Here is a 21,631-nt window from a genome sequence, read left to right as displayed (position 1 = left end):
TCAAGCTGTTAAAGAAGAACTGCTGATAGGACATTAAGTTGTTGCTCAAATGTTACTGAGCAGTAAAATACCATGATAGAGTGGCATCTTGCTGGGTCTCCATTACATCTTCAGCACTAAAATTAATTTATGATCAGTCATCAATTCATTTACATGTCATTTTGTGCTAAATCCTTCCTTGCTGATAGATGCTTATCCTTAGACCCATTAAGCTAAAGTGTATGCTTTATAATATGACCCTGCTAATTGTTGCATTACCATTTTTATGAGATACAAAAACTGGCTGTCCCCCATTTTTTTTAGGAAATATTTAATCCATGAATTCTTCCTATTTAGTACAATATATCTATCTGTTAAACACAATCTTCAGCTCTGAGTGTCTTTGAACACATCAATCCACATACTGACCTCTGCCTAGATGTAGAAAAACATGTATAATATTTAGAAGCTCTTTCACTCAAACGTATTGAATAATGCAATAATTCACCTACATTCCTCAGATAAAGGAATGTATAATATAGACAGAAAGCAAAATAAGAAATTAAAAATATCTCTTCCTTGGGACCTATGACATCGGCTCATTTGATCTACTCAGATAAAAGTGGAATATATGATATTCCACTTTTATCTGTTAACTTTTGAAGTCTGTATTTAATTTCTTTTTAACTACATCAGAGCTGTGGAGAATGTCTAAGAAAGTTATTTAATGATTTTTAGCATTCCCTCTGAAATTTCCCATTGTAAAAATATGTCCCTTAAGTTTTTGCAACAAAAACAAAGCATCAGGTCATGCTTTTAAGTGGCCAGTTCTTTAAAAGCTGTGTGGTTGAGTAAGGCGGTGGGGCTGCCAGGTTTTATTGTTTTCAAAATAATCTGCTTTGAGACTTGCAGCAAAAATCTCCAACGACATAAACTACAGTAAATATAGAGCCCTGATTTCCTTTCGACCAACTTATTTATGTAGGGTCCAGCCATTAAGGAAAGTTTTATTCAAGTCACATCATAGTACTCACTCTCACTCTTATTTTTGTGATCACTGAAACAGTTAGAATCTTGGCTTCACATTCAGGACATTTTTCTCCTGCCCTCTCTCTTATTGTCTTTTGTTTCTTTATTCCTGTGGTAGAGTGATTAAATACAGGGAACACTCACCCTTGACTCCCACCATGGAAGTGAAAAAAACAAAAATGTGTATTAAAGGCTTCTCCTATCCTGCTGCCCCAAAGCGGTGGGTTTGGCATTTAGACAGAACTAGTACAAGCACTGGAGAAGGCAATGGCACCCCACTCCAGTGTTCTTGCCTGGAGAATCCCAGGGACAGAGGAGCCTGGTGGGCTGCAGTCCATGGGGTCGCCATGAGATGGACACGACTGAGCGACTTCACTTTCACTTTTATGCATTGGAGAAGGAAATGGCAACCCACTCCAGAGTTCTTGCCTGGAGAATCCCAGGGACAGGGGTGCCTGGTGGGCTGCTGTCTCTGGGGTCGCACAGAGTTGGACACGACTGATGTTAGCAGTACAAGCATATTCCTGAAGACTGAAACAACCCTGTATGTTTATTTCTAGGCAAAAAAAGAGTGTGATGTGCTGTAATCAAAACATTTTTCTACTTTACTAAAACCAAATAGGTTTAAACTGAAAGTATAAGTTAAAAGAAAATAATAAAAATGTGATTCCCTACAAAAAGTGGTGATAAGAGCTGAATTTTGTTAGCTTGAGTCAGTATAACTGAATATAGAACTAAATGTGAGAAAAACAAATAATAAAAGTTACATCTAAAAACTATAATTTTTGATCTTAAGTTTATAGGGGGTAAAAATTGTTTCCAGAGATAAAATAATACACTGTATTTGTATAAATATATATTTATTCATATATGTATGCATGCACAGAAAGCGAGAGAGGAGACCAGGAAATCACTTTCCTCTTGAGATCATGATAATTTGTATTTATTTATTTTTTTTGAGGGGCACTAATTTTGTAATTTATTTGAATTCTTATCGCTTGTGTCTTTTTCTTTTTCCTCCCCTGGGAAAAGGCATTTTCTTTTTTTTTTGGGATGACCCGGAGGGATGGTACAGGGAGGGAGGTGGGAGTGGGGTTCAGGATGGGGAACACATGTACGCCCGTGATGGATTCATGTTGATGTGTGGCAGAACCAACACAATATTGTAAGGTAATTAGCCTCCTAAAAAATAAAAAAGCAAAAAAAAAAAAAAAAGATAATTTGTCTTTAGAGTAAAGCTGATTGATTTTGAATATTTTTCTGCCATTTATCAGGTGGGTGAGCTTAAAAAAGTCTTTAAACCCCTCTGTGCCTCAATTTCCTTACCTATAAAGTGAGAATAAATAAAGGATTATGACAATTAAGTGAGTTAATATATGGTAAAACCTTAGAACAGGGATCAGTGAGCTTTTTCTATAAGGTGTGTGTGCATGCTAAGTCGCTTCAGTCACGTCTGACTCTGGACAACCTTATGATCTGTAGCCCGCCAGGCTCCTCTGTCCATGGGATTCTCCAGGCAAGAATACTGAGTGGATAGCCACGCCCTCCTCCAGGGCATCTTCCTGACCCAGGGATGGAACCCATGTCTTTTACATCTCCTGCACTGGCAGGCAGGGTCAACACCACTGGTGCCACCTGGGAAGTGCTTCTATAAGGTGCTCAAGTCAAGTATTAATCTCTGTCATGTCCTAGATACTAAATATTTTAGGCTTTGCTGTCTTCCTCATATGTTTTTTTCTTGCTTAAAACCCTTTTAAAATGTAAGAAAGTTTCTTAGCTCACAAAGCCACTCATACCAAAAACCGCCAACTGTTTAGAAGAGTGCCCTGCACATTCTAAGGGCTGTGTATGTGCAAATTGCTATTATTACTATTATTATCAAACCTAAATTTCTAGCCAAGCAGTTGGAAGGAATAGATTTTCAATAAATATTTGCTGTGGAAGTAAATAAATAACAGATTTTCAAATATATTTTCCATTCCTGAGTATTATGAACTGAATGATAACATCCCCCTAAAATTCATGTTGAAGCTTTAACCCATAATGTTATGGCATTTTGAGGTGGAGCCTTCGGGAGATATTTAAGTTTAGATCAGGTCATGAGGGTGAGGTCATCATGGTATGACTAGGGACCTTAGCAAGCTCTCCTGCCATGTGAGGACATAGCGAGAAGATGGCTTCCTGCAGGAAAAGGGCTCGCGCCAGAAACCCAGCCTGCCTGTATCTTGATCTTGGACTTCCCAGCTTTCCAATATTTGCTGTTTAAGCCATCTAGTCTATGATATTTTGTTATAACAAACCAACCAGACTAAGACACCAAAATTATGAGCTACAGAATTACTGATATTTTCCTCTCTTCTTGGCTTTTTCCATCCATGAACCATTATTTCAAACTTTTTAAAGTCCCTCATAAATTCGTTGTTAAGAAAATATCTGAAAATAATAGACTTATTTCCTTAGATATATAGGCTCTGTGCCTGGCTAACCACTGATGTTCCTTAATGTGGCAGCTGTTGGAATATAACATATTTCAGAAGTAAAATTCTAAATAATTTTACATATAGGCTAATTACTAGCCCATCTCTGTGTTATCATTGGACTTTCCTTTCCTTGGCTTTAACATTTAAAGACTGGAACATAACTGTTAGTTCTAGTTCACAAAAAAAATGGTCATTATGCTTATGAAAATGAAAATAGAGAATTTAGATGAAAGAAATAATTTACTCACACCACACAGAAATTTAGAACTCAAAGTGACTGACGGTAAAATCAGAATCCTCTCTGTGGGCACTTACCATCTTAAAAACATAAAAACCCAATGGAAATAGTTTCTGTTTTATTGCCCACCTCATTTAGCACCATTAAGCTAGCCTTGCGCGTCTGAAGAAAACATAAACACGTTAGAGCAATAGTCATTAGCATGATGATTTCTACAGCATTTGGTCTGTACATACATTCATCTCAGGGCCATCCCCATGTACACATGTATGTGTATACACATGCTCTGCTACACTCACAATCCTACTTATGCTCATATACACACTCCTACATAGACACACACACACACTTTACACATATTCACAAACCTAGATTTTCAGACACACACAGTCTTCTGTACACATACATCATTTTTTTAAAATTTACTTTTATTTTTAACATATTTACTTAAATTACAATTTCATGTTAGAGAGCAGATGAAATCTTTGATCATACCTTCCCCACAAAGTTACTGTAAAGCCAAAAAAAAAAAAGAAAGAAAAGAGTTCCTACTTGGCTTCTTTGGTGAAGAGTGCAACTTCTTTTACTAAGGAGAAACATTATTCATAGGATAAATTTATCATGAATACATATCTAAAGACACTGAGGGTTTTACATGTGGTAGTAATTAAACAGTGACTTCAAGTAGGAAAATAAAAGTTTTTCTTAGCAATAAAAGCTTCATTTGAAATGAAGCTAGTATAACTAGCTTCAAGGAGAAATTCAGACTGTTTTTAAGTCTGATTGGATAGTCACATTGGATAGCACAGTCTCATTGGATAGCAAAATATATTAGTAGGTGAGCATGTAGAAGTTCAAAATGACATTCTCCTGATTTATAGATATATTTATTCACTTCGACATTATATTTAATAAAAGAACTACATAGGCTATGGCTGACTTTTATCATTGCAATTTTTTTACTGCATTCCTAACTGAGAAGAGTTCAGTATCATTACTGAGATATGCAAAAATATGCAGAATTTTACCCTGAAGGAGATTATGCTAGAAATTCAGGCAAAGGGGCTTAACATAATATTGCACTAATAAGTTAGCTCTCTGCACTCAACGATTTAAACTTTTGCTCTGCCACCTTCAGCTGGATCTGGATTTCAAATCACAGGAGTTCTTAAATCTTAATTAGCTCGGCAAGCAGACAGCCCTCAGGTAAAAAAGAAAACCTGAAACGTGGAGGCTTGTGCATTACATTGTGTAATTCAGGAAGTCATGCAGGGAAAACATGTAGGTACCCATGCTTCTTCATCACTGTCATAAGGTAGTTCCCGCCAGTTTTTCTGAACTATAACATGCAGTGTAAAATCAGTGCGAATTAAGAAGCTGTTGGAATAAAAATGAATTAAATGGAACTGTGGTAAAAGGCCTCCTAGAATAAAGGGTGTCATGAAGGTAAATACAGAAATGGGTAGGTTTACTGAAGAACCCAATGATATACAGAGGCAAGCATTTGTAGCAGGTATGTCTTTATAGCCAGGTAAAAGGCCCCTGTGTGTGTGTATCAAAGAATGGACATTTACTTGACTGAAAGGACTGAACTTTTACTTTTCTCTATAGTCACTGTGAAAACACTAGGATTTAAGTTTTTTTTTCAATACCATTTGATAAATTTACATCCTTGGATATAGGATGCAATCCTGGGATCATCCTAAGGGAATACCAGTTGCAGCCTTACACTTGGTGAAGGAGGCCAGAGAAAGGTAAAGGGGTAAACTTCAAAAATAAATGTATTTCTTGGAAGAGCAGCAATTATTGGATCAACAATATGAAATGCATAAATTTATAGTTTATCTTGCTTTCCATCTTCCCCACTCTAAAAATAATACCTTGTGCAACCTTTAAGAGGCTTATTCTGAAGACCTGGTTATTTTCATCAGTGAATGATTTTACAGAGTGAAATACTAAGAAGCGTTTTAAGATTGTATTCTCTTCATATGTTGCTCCTGATATACAAAATATATCATTTCTACAAGTCAAGGTTTTTATGTAATAGACTTGGTTCCCCCGTAGAATGAACTTTTCATGAAAGCCCTGTATATAATTGAGTTTTCTTTCATGTCTTTAAAGCTTTTTAAAATTCATGAATTTTCTTATCATTTCGCAGCAAAGCAAAAGTATTTCCAAATCCTTTTTGAATTTTGTGTTTAATATTAACATATTAAAAATGTCACCGAAATAGATGGAGTGGAATAAATCTTACATAAGAAAGTATTTGATTTTCGAGGCATTTTTCATGTGACAAATGGGTCAGTTATTCCCACGAAATCAGTTTCGTTACCTGTCACAGAGCTCTCTAGATTGTCCGTACTGGATCCAGGTGTCTGCTCTAGCGCTCGCAGGGGTCTGGGGATTTCTAAAGCTTCCTCTTCATCATCAGCATCGTCGTCTGGAACATCTGTTTCTAAATCGGAAATCAAGGCTCCAGACATGTAACCTAATGGTGGAACTGGGGGCTGCGGAGGTTGATTATTGCTTTGAACATGCCTGGGATTCAAATGGGAAGAAAAAAAAGAAGAATGGATTAGCATTCCACAAAATTGTAATTAGAATTAAACAGCATGTGATGGTAACTCATTTCATCTTCTCACTCCTTTAACTAATTTTGGAGCTTACTGTGCTGTTTTTACATTTCAGCAGAGACAATGGGCTATGCCTATATGACTTGCCAAAACCATAACAACAATATAGATCAGCACATTCTTCTATGGGTATTTATGGGATGATACACAGAGAAAAAGCACAGTCCCAGCATTTTTTTTGTTCAAATAAATCACACAAAAGAGAACAGGAATATTCATCACAAATATCTATTTAAATCTGATTTTTTTTGTTTTTGTCCAAAAAGAACAAAATTATGTTCCTGGTTTCCTGTATAAGTTCTAAGCCTGTGTAACCCATGTCACCTGCTGACCCTTATGAAGAAAAGACATCACATGAAAACCGAATGCAAACACCCTCTCCCTCCAACCAGCCCATTCCCTGCTCTACCAGGCTTTCTTCCTGCATGATCTTCCAAGAATCAGGCTGGCAATTGTTTCCACTTTAATCTAGTGCAGGGGAGGAATGGCTACTTTGTATCCCGGCTACTTATTTTTGCATCTGTTTTACCCTGCTGCTGCAGTTAAGTCCCTTCAGTTGGGACCGACTCTGTGCATCCCTATGAACTGTAGCTGGCCAGGCTCCTCTGTCCATGGGATTCTCCAGGCAAGAATACTAGAGTGGGTTGTCATGCCCTCCCCTAGGGGATCTTCCCAACCCAGGGATCGAACCCACGTCTCTTATGTCTCCTGCATTGGCAGGCAGGTTCTTTACCACTAGTGCCACCTGGGAAGCCCCATCAAAGTCTTAAATACCTCAAAGGCAGAAGGTACCTCAAAGGCACCTTAGTACTGTGCATTTAGAACATCAGGTGTGCCAAAAAAACCAGCTGCAACAGGTGGGTAACTCTAATCCTAACCTTGTGAAGTAGACAGAATTTGTATTACCATCTCTCCTTCAGAATTTAGAAAAGTTCAAATTTAAGTGACTAAAATCTCAACTAACATGGCTAGCAAAATACACAGCTGGACCCTAGAGTCCACTTGGCTTGTTTTGTGATTACTAGGAGTTTTTTTCTAAACCATAAAATGCTGAAGGAAAGCAAGCCTGTTATTCGTTATTGTCATTAAAGAGGGAATATGGCATATGTTTAGACAAAGACCACCAGTGGCAAGTCCTTGCTGTTCCAGCAGTTTGGATGCAGTGTTTTCACTGCTGAGGGCCCGAGTTCAATCCCTGGTCAGGGAGCTAAGATCCCGCAAGCCATGGGGAATAGCAAAAAAAAAAAAAAAAAAAAGCATTCAAGACCACTGCAATTAAGGGTATGTAATATTTATAAGTGCGTTGTGCAATTCATGGGTCAATTTGAACAGAATCCTTGGAGGGGAAGCCCAGAATTATTATTTGAAAATATTCCTCCTGTGACATCCTGTGCAGCCCAGATGGAGGCACTGCCATTTCAGTAGGGTAAGCTGCTGTGTGAGCACATGGAACCTTCTGTCCATGGGATCCTTGGACCTCCTATATGGGGAGTCAGTGTGACATTCAGTGGCATGGTTAGACTGAATGGAAGCACACTCAGAGAGAGAAGCAATCAGCTCTGTGGATACCTGGGACAGAGTGGAGATGAACTATTCACTCCTTCAGCAAGTGACTATGGAGCACTCACTAAGAGTGGAAAGACAACTCAGACAACTGAGCAGTGAACAACTCAGGTGAAAACCCATGCTCTCTGAATAGTAACAGCTATGGAGCGGCTAGATATTGAGTACTATACAAGTATAAACTCACTGCTGCTGCTACTGCTAAGTCGCTTCAGTCGTGTCTGACTCTATGCAACCCCATAGACCCACCAGGCTCCCCTGTCCCTGGGACTCTCCAGCCAAGAACACTGGAGTAGGTTGCCATCTCCTTCTCCAATGCATGAAAGTGAAAACTGAAAGTGAAGTCACTCAGTTATGTCTGACTCTTAGCGACCCCATGGACTGCAGCCCACCAGGCTCCTCTGTCCATGGGATTTTCCAGGCAACAGTACTGGAGTGGGGTGCCATTGCCTTCTCTGATAAACTCACTACTTCTTCCAGAAACTAAGATTTGAAATAAAGAATTTGACCTTGCCCAAAGAGAACTGAAATGTCTGCCCTGAACTCCTAAGAGGTAATCTCTAAGCTCTACAATGTCCCGTCTGATAAAATGTCTTTGTTTACCTGGAGGCTGGAGGCTCTTCCAGAAAGTCTAACAATATGACCTATGATAGGGACTTGGAGTCATACAATATCAGCTCCACCTTCAGGAAGGGTCAGAAATTGTGTCAGCCATGCAGATAGTCAACCACATTTGGGAGTTTAGTTCAGTTCAGTTCAGCCACTCAGTCGTGTCCGACTCTGTGACCCCATGAATTGCACCACGCCAGGCCTCCCTGTCCATTACCAACTCCCGGAGTTCATTTGGGAGACAGACCCCCAGTAAAGACTCTGAAACTCAAGGCTCATGTGAACTTCCCTGGTTGACAATACTCCAGCCATATTGTCACTCGGGGTTGCTGGGACATTATCCTTTCCATGAGTAAACTGGGAAAAGACCAACAGGAGACCTGACTTTGGAATTTCCTAGTTGTTTCCCATGCATTTCTTCTCTTGGCTGATTTTAATTTATATCTTTTCATGATAATAAACTATAACTTTGAAAATTATAGTTTTCAGTGAGTTCTGTGGCTCCTGCTAGTGAATTCTTAAACCTGGGGATAATCTTGGGGACTCTCCAAACTTGTACATAATGTGAGAAGGGACCGCTCTCTCAGTTTGTGGATGAGTCAGTTACTATGAATTATCATTGCCATTTACAAATGGAGGACTGAGCACAGAAATGTTAAGCAAGTTGCCTGTTGTCACGAAGCTAGTAAGGAGTGGCCATGATCCAACCTTGGCTGACACTAGTCAAATGCCAGACCAAGCAATCAGAATGCGGGGTGAGGGCGCTACATCCAGGTTTTCCAGATGATTCCAAAATGCAGGTAGAGTTGACAATCCCTGAGCTAGAATCTGTGCTTTAAATGATTAAGCTTCAGGGTTTCATTTAATTAACCTGAAGGAAATTCTTTGTCTCTTAAAGCAGCTGGCTTCAGCTTTAATAGTGTTTTATAAAGCAGGCTGATGAAAAATAATACTTTTTAAGAGTAAATTGTCTTTGACCTTTGAAAAAACATCTGATGATTGAGAAAACGTTCAAGAACTTCTGGTTCTAAGAACCTATGTTTGTAATAAGCTTTAAGTGATATTCTGGGTTTTAGTATCTCTTTGTATATTTAGTTATATATTTAGAAAAAAATAGTTAACACAGAATAAGATTTATCTCATTATGAGCTTATCTCAGTAATAAAAACTATTGAAAAAGAAGCTAATGGTATTTTGTGAAAATTTAACTTCAAACACAGGACACAAGTCAATGAGTGTGTACATAATCAGAGGTATGTCACTGAGATAATCAGATGTCACTGAGATTTTATTTTCAAGAGTCAAACTCATATGTTACTATTTGGGAAAAGGGAGAGTAAATAAAAAATAATTGTACAAAATTGTGAGAGTTGATCCCACTATTATTGCATTTTCATAGGATACATAAGTAGATAGTCATCTATATCTATGAAAGTTTACAAATCCATTAGGAAAACAAGGAATTTGTAAGGCATTACTCTAAGGGCTTCCTAGGTGGAGCAAGTGATAAAGAATCTGCCTGCCAAGGCAGGAGGCAGAAGAGACATGGGTTCCATCTCTAGGTTGGGAAGATCTTCTGGAGTAGGAAGAGGCAACCCACTCCAGTATTCTTGTCTGGAAAATTCCATGGACAGAAGAGCCTGGAGGGCTACAGTCCACGGGGCCACAAAGAGTCAGACATGAGTAACTGAACACATACACTCACACAATGTATTCTAAGGGCTTTCTAGGGATGCATGTACTGTACTAATTTTGTTGCTTTTTTCTGTCTGATTTAATTCAACCCAGAAAAGGTCTTTTAATAACTGACACTGACCATATGTGATTTGCAGAAGCTTACATTTACATATTCACAACCACATACAGAACTAATCACAGGCACTTTGAAGACTCTAAAAAGAGTCCTTCATTATGATGCTGGAAGTGAGTTCAAGAAGAAGCTAATTGAAGCTAACTGTACATTAGAAAAGATTCTGGCATAGCCAAAAGCACTTGAACCTGAAATTCTGCAGATCCTGAATTCTTGCTCCAGTTCACTCTAATCAGTTGTGTGACTTTGGTCAAATTATTTAACATTTATTCAGTCAATTTCCTTATTGAGATGATTACGGAGTTGTACCAAAGCATTTCTAACTCCAGCTGCAGAGTTCAGTGAGACTCTCTAGTGAATTTAATGTTCAAGAACGTTTTCCCTCTATGTGTGTTGAAAGCATGGGTCCCCTGAACTGATAAGGACAATTACCATGTTTGCTTTGCTATATCAAACTGATAGGCCCTTGTCAACTCATCCAGGTGAGCTTGCAGCATGGGCTGCATCTCTTCCCGTGGGGAGGGAGTCAGAGTTGCCGTGGACTGCTGGCCAAAGGAAATGGCAGGGGAAGAAGCCACGCCTCGGACAGGGGGTGTTGGGACACGATCGTCATCTTCTTCCAGTTCATCCTCCATACCCTGGTGTAAGTAAGTTTGAACTGGTAATGGTGGGCACCAGCTATCACTGTCGTAGCTGAAATTAAATGAAAAAAAGAGGATGCATCACACATAGGCATACACACACAGGCACACTGGCCATGAATGGCAACACAGGAACATCTAAGATGTTCTCTCAGTTTACTTCTGCCTGATTTCTCGTTCTTGGCACTATTATAGTAAATCATCTATAGTAAATCATTAGACATTATCTTAATTTCTAATCATACATACATCTGTTATCTCAAAATCTCAATGTATTCTTAAAAGATCTTATTAGCTAATTGTTACCCCACAGTTACAAAAGGCAATCATTTCCCAACAAAGGTATTCACACGAAAAAAACAAATTGCTAATTATGGGCAATTAATGAACTTGGTGCTTGGAGATTTAACTACTTTCTTCTCTTGTGCACCCTTGTGCACCAAAAGAATACGCTGATATTTATCTAAGAAGTTTGATAATTTGATTTACCCTTAGTCTAGGTCCATGCCAACCTTCCATTCCATGTGACATGTCAATCATTAAGACTTTGTGCTACAAAATACATTCACTAACTTTTCAACTATCCTAGTTTTCTTAATTTTTTCATTAGAAACTGATGTCATGTATCTCAACATCTAAAATCTATAACACAGAAGTTGAAAACCTAATCCTATAAAATGTATATTAAAAAGAAAAATAACAATTTTTAAATATACCATGTTTTAGCGATTCTGGCTGGGGAATATGGAAAATCAACCCAAAATGTTTTAATTGTGACACAAAATCAGTAGCATTTCTGTTTACACTTTACCCATAATGCTATTATTTTCATAAATCAGATCTCAATGTACTTTAAAAAGAACACTTAAGGGTAAACTAAGAAATTTTATTTTATACTTATATCTAATAAAAATAATATTAGATGTAACTGTTCTATAAAGTCAACCTCTACAATATCTCCCAAGTCTATATTCTACACTTCACCTCTATGCCCATGATCATAAATCAGTCTCCTTCTGATGTGAACCAATCCATTAGATTTTCTGGCTCCTGAGATGTCATCTTCATACCTTCCATTCTACCTTCCATATAGGCAATTGGATTACATTTCTAAAATCTTCATTCACATTACACCTATGCTTAAATTATTCAGTGATATTGCTCATGTAAGAAAAGTTCAAACTCATTAGTGGGGATTAAAAGACACTTCCCCATATCATGAGCCGATTATTTGAGTTTAATTTCCCATTATTTTCCAACACCAGCCTACTCAATAATTTTTTCAAATCTCTGGGTCTGTATATAACTATTCTCAAAGCATCTGACTGTGAGTTCCTGCTTCTCCTTCAAGGTTCAATTCAAATGTCTTTAGTTCTGTGACCCTTCTCTGTCCCCATCATAAGGAACTGATTACAACTTGATAATACTTATACTGTGCAATCTCCATATTATACTGAAATTATTTGTTTCATGTCTCTTTTCCCCCACTATTCTGTGAGATCCTAACTCAAGAACTTCGTAATTCTCAACTTTGCATTTCCAGCACCTACTACTGTATCCAGCATATAGAAGATTATCTGCATTAAAGAAATCTAAAATAGAATGAATATTACAAATTTATATATATCTAGTCTTGATGTCCCTTACAAACCAGTAATTAGTAAATGTCCAGATGATTTTTGAATAGCTTTACTTGAGTGTCTTCCTACTTATCCTGTTTGAAAATGTATTTATCAAGAAACTATGCATGGATGCTTTATTTATAATTGCTGAAAACCTGGAAGCAACAAAGATATCTTTCAAGAGGTGAATGAATATATAACTCATGGCATATCCAGATAGTGGAATATTATTCAGTGCTAAAAAGAAATGTACTATTAAGCCATGTACAGTAAGACATGGAAGAAAATTAAATGCATATTATCAAGTGAAAGAAGTAAATCTGAAAAGACTATATACTTTATGATTCCAACTATATGATATTTTAGAAAAAGCAAAACTATGAAGACAGTAAAAAGGTCAGTGGTTGCCAGAGGTCAAGGGGAGAGAGGGATGAACAGACTGGGCACAGAGGGTTTTTACAACAGTCAATCTATGCTGCACGATACTGCAATGATGGTATACATGCTGTTATACCTTCATCCAATTGTTCTTTGTACATCTGCACACGGAATGTACAATACCTAGAGTGAACTGTAACATAAACCATGACTGTTGGGTGATAATTATGTGGCAATAGAGTTTAATCAGTTTACAAAATGTACCACTTTGGTAGGAGATGTTGATACTGGCAAAGGCTGTGAATGTACGGGGACAGAGGGAACTGGAAAATTATGTATTTTTTTGCTCAGTTTTGCTGCTAAACTAAAACAGATCTAAACAATACAGTCTATAAAACTCCCGAATTTATCATCCTTTTGTTTGACAATCATCTGTCAGGTAACTGGATCTTTTTATACAGCATACAATCCAGTGGGGCAGGCTGATAAGAAGCAAATAACCAAAGATACCAAGTGTTAAAGGAAGAGAGCAGGGAGGGTGAAACCAGTATGGGGGTTGGGCAGGGCTCTGCTGACCATCAGGAATGGAGATATTCTAAGCAACAGCTGAGTGGGCCCAGAGGAACGGAAAATATAAAGTATTCAAAGAACCCAGTTTTCTAACTGGTAAGGATTGGCAAGTAAAGAAGGTTGGTTATAGATGAGGCGGGTTGTGGTAGATCACAAAGTGCTTCATCAGCCCTGAGAAAGAGCTTGGAATTTTGCCTATGGGTGATGGACAGTTACTGAGAGGTTTTATACAGAGTGTGATGACATTTTGATTTTCAGTTTTCATCTCTTGTTGAGGGTATCTAAATAATCTTCTACCTCAATGAGTTGCAAACTGAAGACATTGTTTCAGAAGCCCTATACAGTGTGATAGGAATATCTCTTCTGAAATGTCTTTTACATTTTAGTATCAGGCACACTTTAATGTGTTACAAATAAAATTTTTGTATATTAGAAAATATCATTGGTTATATTCATATTCTCATTTCTTTGATTATATAAGTAGCAATATGACCTGAAAAAATAAATTGCTCTAAAATGATGGCATTAAAAAAATGTTTTATATACTGGAGATCACAGATTTCATTCAAAGAAGAGAATCTGTGGTGTAAAAGTTTCACAACTTTCTATGCCAGTACCCTGCTTATTTAACTTATATGCACAGTGCCTGCTAAGTCGCTTCAGTTGTGTCTGACTCTGTGCGACCCCAGAGACGCCAGCTGACCAGGCTCCCCTGGCCCTGGGATCCTCCAGGTAAGAACACTGGAGTGGGTTGCCATTTCCTTCTCCAATGCATGAAAGTGAAAAGTGAAAGTGAAGTCGCTCAGTCATGTCCGACTCCTAGCGACCCCATGGACTGCAGCCTACCAGGCTCCTCCGTCCATGGGATTCTCCAGGCAAGACTACTAGAGTGGGGTGCCATTGCCTTCTCCATATATGCACAGTACATGATGTGAAATGCCAGGCTGGATGAAGCACAAGCTGGAAACAAGATTGCCAGGAGAAATATCAATAACCTCAGATATGCAGATGACAACACACTTATGGCAGAAAGTGAAGAAGAACTAAAGAGGCTCTTGATGAAAGTGAAAGAGGAGAGTGAAAAAGTTGGCTTAAAACTCAACATTCAGAAAACTAAGATCAAGGCATCCAGTCCCATTACTTCATGGCAAATAGATGGGGAAACAATGGAAACAGTGAGAGACTTTATTTTGGGGGGCTCCAAAATCATTGCAGATGGTGACTGCAGCCATGAAATTAAAAGACACCTGCTCCCTAGAAGAAAAGTTATGACCAACCTAGACAGCATATTAAAAAGCAGAGACATTACTTAGGTAATTACATTACATTACAAAGGTCCATCTAGTCAAAGCTATGGTTTTTCCAGTAGTCATGTATGGATGTGAGAATTGGATTATAAAGAAAGCTGAGCACTGAAGAATTGATGCTTTCTAACTGTGGTGTTAGAGAAGACTCTTGAGAGTCCCTTGGACTGCAAGGAGATCCAACCAGTCCATCCTAAAGGAAATCAGTCCTGAATATTCATTGGAAGGACTGATGCTAAAGCTGAAACTCCAGTACTTTGGCCACCTCATGCGAAGAGTTGACTCATTGGAAAATACCCTGATGCTGGGAAAGATTGCAGGCAGGAGGAGAAGGGGACAACAGAGGATGAGATGGTTGGATGGCATCACCAGTGCGATAGATATAAGTTTGAGCAGGCTCCGGGAGTTGTGATGGACAGGGAAGCCTGGCATGCTGCAGTCCATGGGGTTGCAAAGAGTCGGACATGACTGAGTGACTGAACTGAACTGAATGAAATATTATATTATTAATTCAAACAAAAACATGTATAAGAAACCTAATTTTTTAAAAACTGCCCATTTTCAGTAGGGAATGTGCATCCTGTTATATTTCATTAATAGTTATAATTAAATTTATTCCATAAATCTTGTTACAAAATAGTACAACTTCATTCTATAAACTAGTACATGGACTTTCCTTGCTATATTCAATCTTTCAAATGGAAGTAGTCAAGTATCTCTTAAAATTTCCCTTCTTCATAAGTAATAAGCCATCCTTCCAATAATTTAAAGAGAACACATATATGCAGTGAACATAGAATATATGAGAAGGAATATGTGTGTGTGTGTGTGTATATATATATATAATGTATTCAGATAGCACAGAAAAAATTGCACTTATTTCTTCTCCACTCAGTTATTATTATTCAAATACCATCAAGCAAAGGAGAGCCTAACCATATAAATGTGATTTTTATCATTATATAATTATATTACATAATGCACTAAATGATGAAAAAATATTCTAATTGCTATTCTATTTAACTAGAATGAGCATTTATCATCAGTTGTTACAAGTCTTTTCTACAAAGATATTCTATTAATAGACCAGGAGTGAACAAATTCTGTCCCCCTGTGAAACATACACAAAACTAAGAAAAAAGCAGGGATTCATCTTGGTTCTTTGTGCAAGAAGTGGAAAATAGAGAGGGATGGGGAATACAAGGAAGTCTAGGTGAAAAACATGAGAGAACAGATGAAAGAAATTTGGGACACGGTGCAAGTCATACAACAGGGAGAACTGGGTATCACCTCTGAGGTATTCATGTCTTAACTCATTTCAGAACAACAGATACTAGGTTTCCTGTGGTTTCTGAAGAAGAGCAAAAAGTAACAGATGACTCTATGAATGTTTATGAAATCCAAACATTTTTAGCTCTGTTTTTAGGGTTTCTTTCACATTCATAGATGTGTATCTTACTTGAGTGATGGAAATTCAACTTTTTCTTGCAATAAGATAAAAAGACTGTGCAAATGACTCTAATGCCAATCCAAAGGCCTTTTGGCCAACCTTCCCTAGATAAGCTTTTGTTCTTTGACTTACTGTCAGTGAAATATGAGGCATCATATTATCTGTCTTGCCTGGTGAATAATGAGCAAGATGACAACAAATCAATGTTGCATGTGAACTAACTTGTGAAAAGGCCAGATACAAACACCAAATTACTAATAAAAATACAATAAAGTTCACCACCTAGAAAAGCCTGCCAATTTCTGATTGCTGTAGCAAAACAAAGCATCAGTTTTCTACTGAATTACTATAGAAGTCTTCCTACTACCCCACGATTGCATTAAAATACATTATATTTATAGCTAAGAATAATTACATTTTGATACATTTTGCCTAGCTGAGAGAGGCATATTGATGAGAGAGAACATTTACCACTGTTGATATAGTATTGAATTAACCAATTATTTTCTATTTGGGCAGTGATTTGATAACTTCTGATATTTAATATTGTGGAGGGAAAATGGCTCAAGAAAGGCTTAGAAAGAAAATTGATGCTATCTAGATTTCTCTGGTGGCGCAGTGGATAAGAAACCAGCTGCCAGTGCAGGGGCCAGAGGTTAGACCCCTGGTCCAGGAAGATGCCACCCACGTGCCACAGAGCAACTAAGCCCATGTGCCACAACTACCGAGCCTGAGCTCTGGAGTTCAGGAGGGGCAACTACTGAAGCCCACGCACTTGCAGACTATGTTCCCCAACAAGAGAAGCCACCTCTCTGAGGAGCGTGTGCACTGGAACAGAGTAGCCCTCACTTGCTGCAACTAGAGAGTCTGCGCAGAGCGACCAAGACCTAGCACCGCAAAAAAGACAGAAAAAGAGGAAGAAAGAAAGAAGGAAAACTGATGATATCCAAGCTCTTAGAAACAAAATTAAACACTGTAATAAAGCAAGAGACAATACCTCAAGATTGTGATTATCCTGGGCTAGATATATTTCCAAAATGTATCCCTCTCTCTCCATCCTGCTGCCATGGCCTTATTTGATTTCCTTATCATTTTCATGGTATTTTCTATTCTGCTACAATATCCCCTACATTCTCTACCTGCCTTGGCCTCATGTCCTCCTATCCACCTTCTATATCCAAAGATCAGAATTCCTGTAAGACATGCAAGACTTCACACCTGGCCTCATGTCAGCTTCTCAGATTATCTTCTACCCTGCGCATTTGTTTCACACTCAGCAAACCTCATACAATAGCTACCAACTGCAGAAAGATATAGACAAGCAATTAGAATGCAATGTGATGAGGACTACAATAGAGGAGCTTACTTAATAATGCAAAATAAAGGAAAGGGAGGTAACCTTAACTAGAATAGGGTTGGATTGCAAAGGAGGAGTTGGAGAAATACTAAAGGAAAACTAATGGGACTATTCCTTTTCTTCCCCTCATCTTTTATTTCTACTTTTTGCCTTTGGCTAGGGAACTCCACCTGCACAGCTAATTAGTAACATTTTGTTGTAGCCATTGGTTAGCAATCAATTCTGGTGTGGAGACTACTTTATGTTAGGGACTTTGTTGTTGTTGTTTAGGTGCTAAGTCGTGCCTCTTTTCGATCCCGTGGACTGTACTCTGTCAAATTCTTCTGTCTATGGGATTCTCCACAAGAATATTGGAATGGGTTGCCATTTCCTTCTCCACGGGGTCTTCCCAAACCCAGGATTGAACCCGTGTCTCCTTCTTGGCAGGCGGATTCTTCACCACTGAGCCACCAGGGAAGTACCCGTGTTAGGGACTAGTACTCACTGTCTTTATCCTTCCTGCCTCTGGCTAACAGCCTGGCATCCAACAGCCACCCAACTCTGGGTACTATTATTTGTGAATAAATGATTCAAGGTTCATCTCGAAACTCAGCTTCCACAGGCTTGCCCCAGCCTTATTTGGCATACATGATTATTCCTTTCTGTATGCAAGTTATTATTTCGTACATGTGCTTAGCTAGGGCTTCCCATACAAAATTGTGTGTGTGTGTGACTTTTTGGTTTCTACCTCCCACTACTGTGAGTTTCCTGAATCAGGGATCAGATCCTCCTTATTAATTGTGTTTTTTTTCTTTTCTTTCATATTCCTTTTTATTTATTTTTAAATGGGTAGAAAATTGCTTTACAATTTTCTGTTGGTTTTTGCCATACAACAATGTGAAGCAGTCATAATTATCTATGACCCCGCTAGGTCATCACAGAGTGCCAGGCTGGGCTCCCTGTGTTATTTAGCAACTTCCCATTAACTATTTCACACGTGATAGTGTATACATGTCAGAGCTACTTTCTCAATTCGTCCCACCCTCATCTTCCTCTACTGTGTCCACAAGTGCATTCTCTACCAGGCTCATCAGTACCATTTTTCTAGATTCCATACATATGCTTTAATGTATTATATCTGTTCTTCTCTTTCTGACTTACTTCACTTTGTACAAGAGGCTTTAGGTTCATCCACCTCACTGCAAGTGTTTTTGTTTCTTTCATCTCTTCTGCTTTCCTTCCTGGCACTGGGCTTAATAGTTCTTATATATTTGAAAAAAAAATGTGTGTTGAGTAAGTTCTCTATTATGAGATATTAAAACAATAAAACAAAATCTACATAGCAACATAAGAAGTACAATTGCTGAATCCTTTTTATTGTCAGAAATAAAAGTGATTAAAAACAGAAAGGTGACTTCTAAAGGTTTTGTTGTTTATATTTCAAGAAAACTTTAAATCTGCATAAGTCAAATCAAGACATATAAAAAATTCCATAAAAGCTCTTCTGTAAATTATTTAATGTTAATATCATGAATAACAGAGTATAAATATAGAAACTATTCAAAAATATTTTTTCAGTATTATAAGATTTTCACATCAGAAAATACAAAACTGTAAATAATATAACAAGAAATGGACAAAGTCATCTCAAATATACTAATTAAGATACCAAATTCCTTACAAGTTTTATGTTATCTGAGTTCAAGACTTTATAAATGTTTAACAGTATTACTTTTCTCTCCTCAGTTTATAAGTTCAATTTTATTATTTTCTAACTACAGCCTTTAAAATGCATATTTATAAGCCCTGCAATAATATTTTCTTGTAAAATGCACATCTCTGTTTCCTGCTCTCCTGCCCAGGAATTGTGTGACACTAACATAATTTGTTATTGATATATGTTACATAAGATTATGTACAATGTTTTATTCTTAAAATAGAGAAAAGGGTATGCTTTTAACTTCCTATTTCAGATGTGAACTTTTAAAAACAAATAAAATAAAAATGATATGCTCTTATATGGGAATTGTAATCTCATGGAAGCAAATGAAGCCTTTTGGAGGGAAAAAAAGATACAGAGAAAAAATATGGAGGTATGATTATGTATGGGCTTCCCTGGTGGCTCAGTGGTGAAGAATCCACCTGTCCGTGTAGGAATGCGAGTTCCATCCCTGGGTCAGGAAGATGCCTTGAAGAAGGAAATATCAACGTACTCCAGGACTCTTGTCGGGAAATCCCATGGACAGAGAAGCCTCGTGGGCTACAGTCCATGGGGGTCGCAAAAAACAGTTGGATACGACTTAGATACTAAACAACAACAACAAAGCTTATGTATATATAGATGCATGTCCCTCTATCTGTGTATATAATGCATATATATATATATATATATATATATAAAATGTAACTGAAAAAAAAGGCAAATGGAATCTTTTTTAGGAAGCAAATGTGATAGAAAAATTTCTAGTTAGGAAAATTGATCTGGAAACCTCAAAGACAACAGTAGTATAAAAGAAAAGGAGATGGAGAAAAAATTACAAGTCTGTGCACAAGATCTTTAAGCAAAACAAGAGAGGAAATAAAATCATTGTTTAAATAAACAGATATTTTAATGCCTAAGTACTTCTAAATAAAGGAACACTTGGAAAAACTTCCTCTATTCTACACTTTGCAGTTTCAGTCAAAAGCAATGGGTGACCTAGGAACTGTAAGGAAGACAGAGCACTTAGAAGTAGTAAAGAGAATCAACATTTTTCTACCTTAAAATCAATTAACACTTCAACAGAGGAAAACAAACTAACACTTGTGAGATGTTTGGGAAAGAATAAGGAAACTGGTCACATTTAAAGACCCTTAAAGGAAATTTTCTACCTTAAAAAAGGTTTGTTACAGAGTGTGCATTGACTTGAACCTCTTTTATTGTTCAGACTCCTAAATTCCCATCAAAGCTGATGATTAAAGTTCTACACACTGGCCAGATCCCTACAATTATCCCATTGTGATGGAGCTCAACAGTGGGCACCCTGCTATGGCCAGACATCAAGTCATTAGAGAAATGCGAGGGATGATGAAGAAGGTTATTTTAATTTCCTTTTCAGCCCTTCTCAGGAGTGCCTCTTTAGTTCACAGAGCTCTGGGTTACTTGCTTTCAAACTAACAAGCAATATTATAAATGGAGGCTGCATTATCATGATTGCAGACAATCTAAGGCACTTGACGGCCAAGCATTCGAGGTCCTCAATATGTGCCGTGTTGTATCTATCAGCTAAAAATATATAGGTGCAGCAAACAATAAAAGGGGAGGGGGACAAGGAAAGGCTGGCAGGGGGGCAGGGAAAACAGTAAGAGAACACAGCACCAAGACAAAAATGCATAGAAGAGACAGCAGTATAGCCCTGGTCATTTTGTTGGTAGATGAAACATTTTTACCCATTTTCTTGCTGTTCCACTGCATAGTGTTCCAGCTCTGTACCCGGAAGAGGCTGGACTGGGGGAGGAGGTAGTGGAACATTGGCCCAGGTCGATCCATTGTTTTTCTGTGGTTTAGAAGAGTTTTTATTTTTCTTCTTTTTTCCACCTTTCCCACCTGAAAGTAATAATATATTTATTCAGACATACCGAATATCAGAAGAAATGGAGTACATCAGATGGGAAGATGTATTTGTTTTCAAAACACCAGAATCAGTATGTTACAGTTGTTAAAAGCTATAAACAATGAAATGATATGATCAGGAAAACATTTTTATAAATCACTCAAAATGATATTGTTTCTTTCACAATGCATTAGTTGCAGAGCTGAATACACAAAAAACATGGATGCAGTGGCAAAAGCACATGGATTGATTTATTCACATTTGCTGCCTCCACGTTTTCATTGTTAGACGAAATAATGGGCCATAACAAATTCTTTAAAATGTCAGATTTTAGTGCATTTATAATGCTCTTTTGCATAATCTGTCTCAGTGGAAAAATGCAGTGTCTAAGGATAC

General features: G+C 37.7%; 1 protein-coding gene across 9 annotated transcripts in view; it reads right to left on the bottom strand.

The window, feature by feature from the left end:
* ROBO2 (roundabout guidance receptor 2) overlaps positions 1–21,631 on the bottom strand; it is a 663,217-nt gene that overhangs the window by 22,146 nt on the left and 619,440 nt on the right. For all 9 annotated transcript variants that reach the window (XM_044940048.2, XM_044940051.2, XM_044940065.2 and 6 more), the window contains 3 exons: positions 21,072–21,228; positions 10,774–11,034; positions 6,059–6,264 (listed from right to left, as the gene is read on the bottom strand). In XM_044940048.2, the coding sequence (XP_044795983.2) occupies positions 6,059–6,264; positions 10,774–11,034; positions 21,072–21,228 (624 nt within the window). The remainder of the gene's footprint in view (positions 1–6,058; positions 6,265–10,773; positions 11,035–21,071; positions 21,229–21,631) is intronic.

This window comes from Bubalus bubalis, chromosome 1 (genome assembly GCF_019923935.1).
Source record: "Bubalus bubalis isolate 160015118507 breed Murrah chromosome 1, NDDB_SH_1, whole genome shotgun sequence".
Taxonomy (NCBI): domain Eukaryota; kingdom Metazoa; phylum Chordata; class Mammalia; order Artiodactyla; family Bovidae; genus Bubalus; species Bubalus bubalis.
This window is presented reverse-complemented; position numbering and strand designations above follow the sequence as displayed.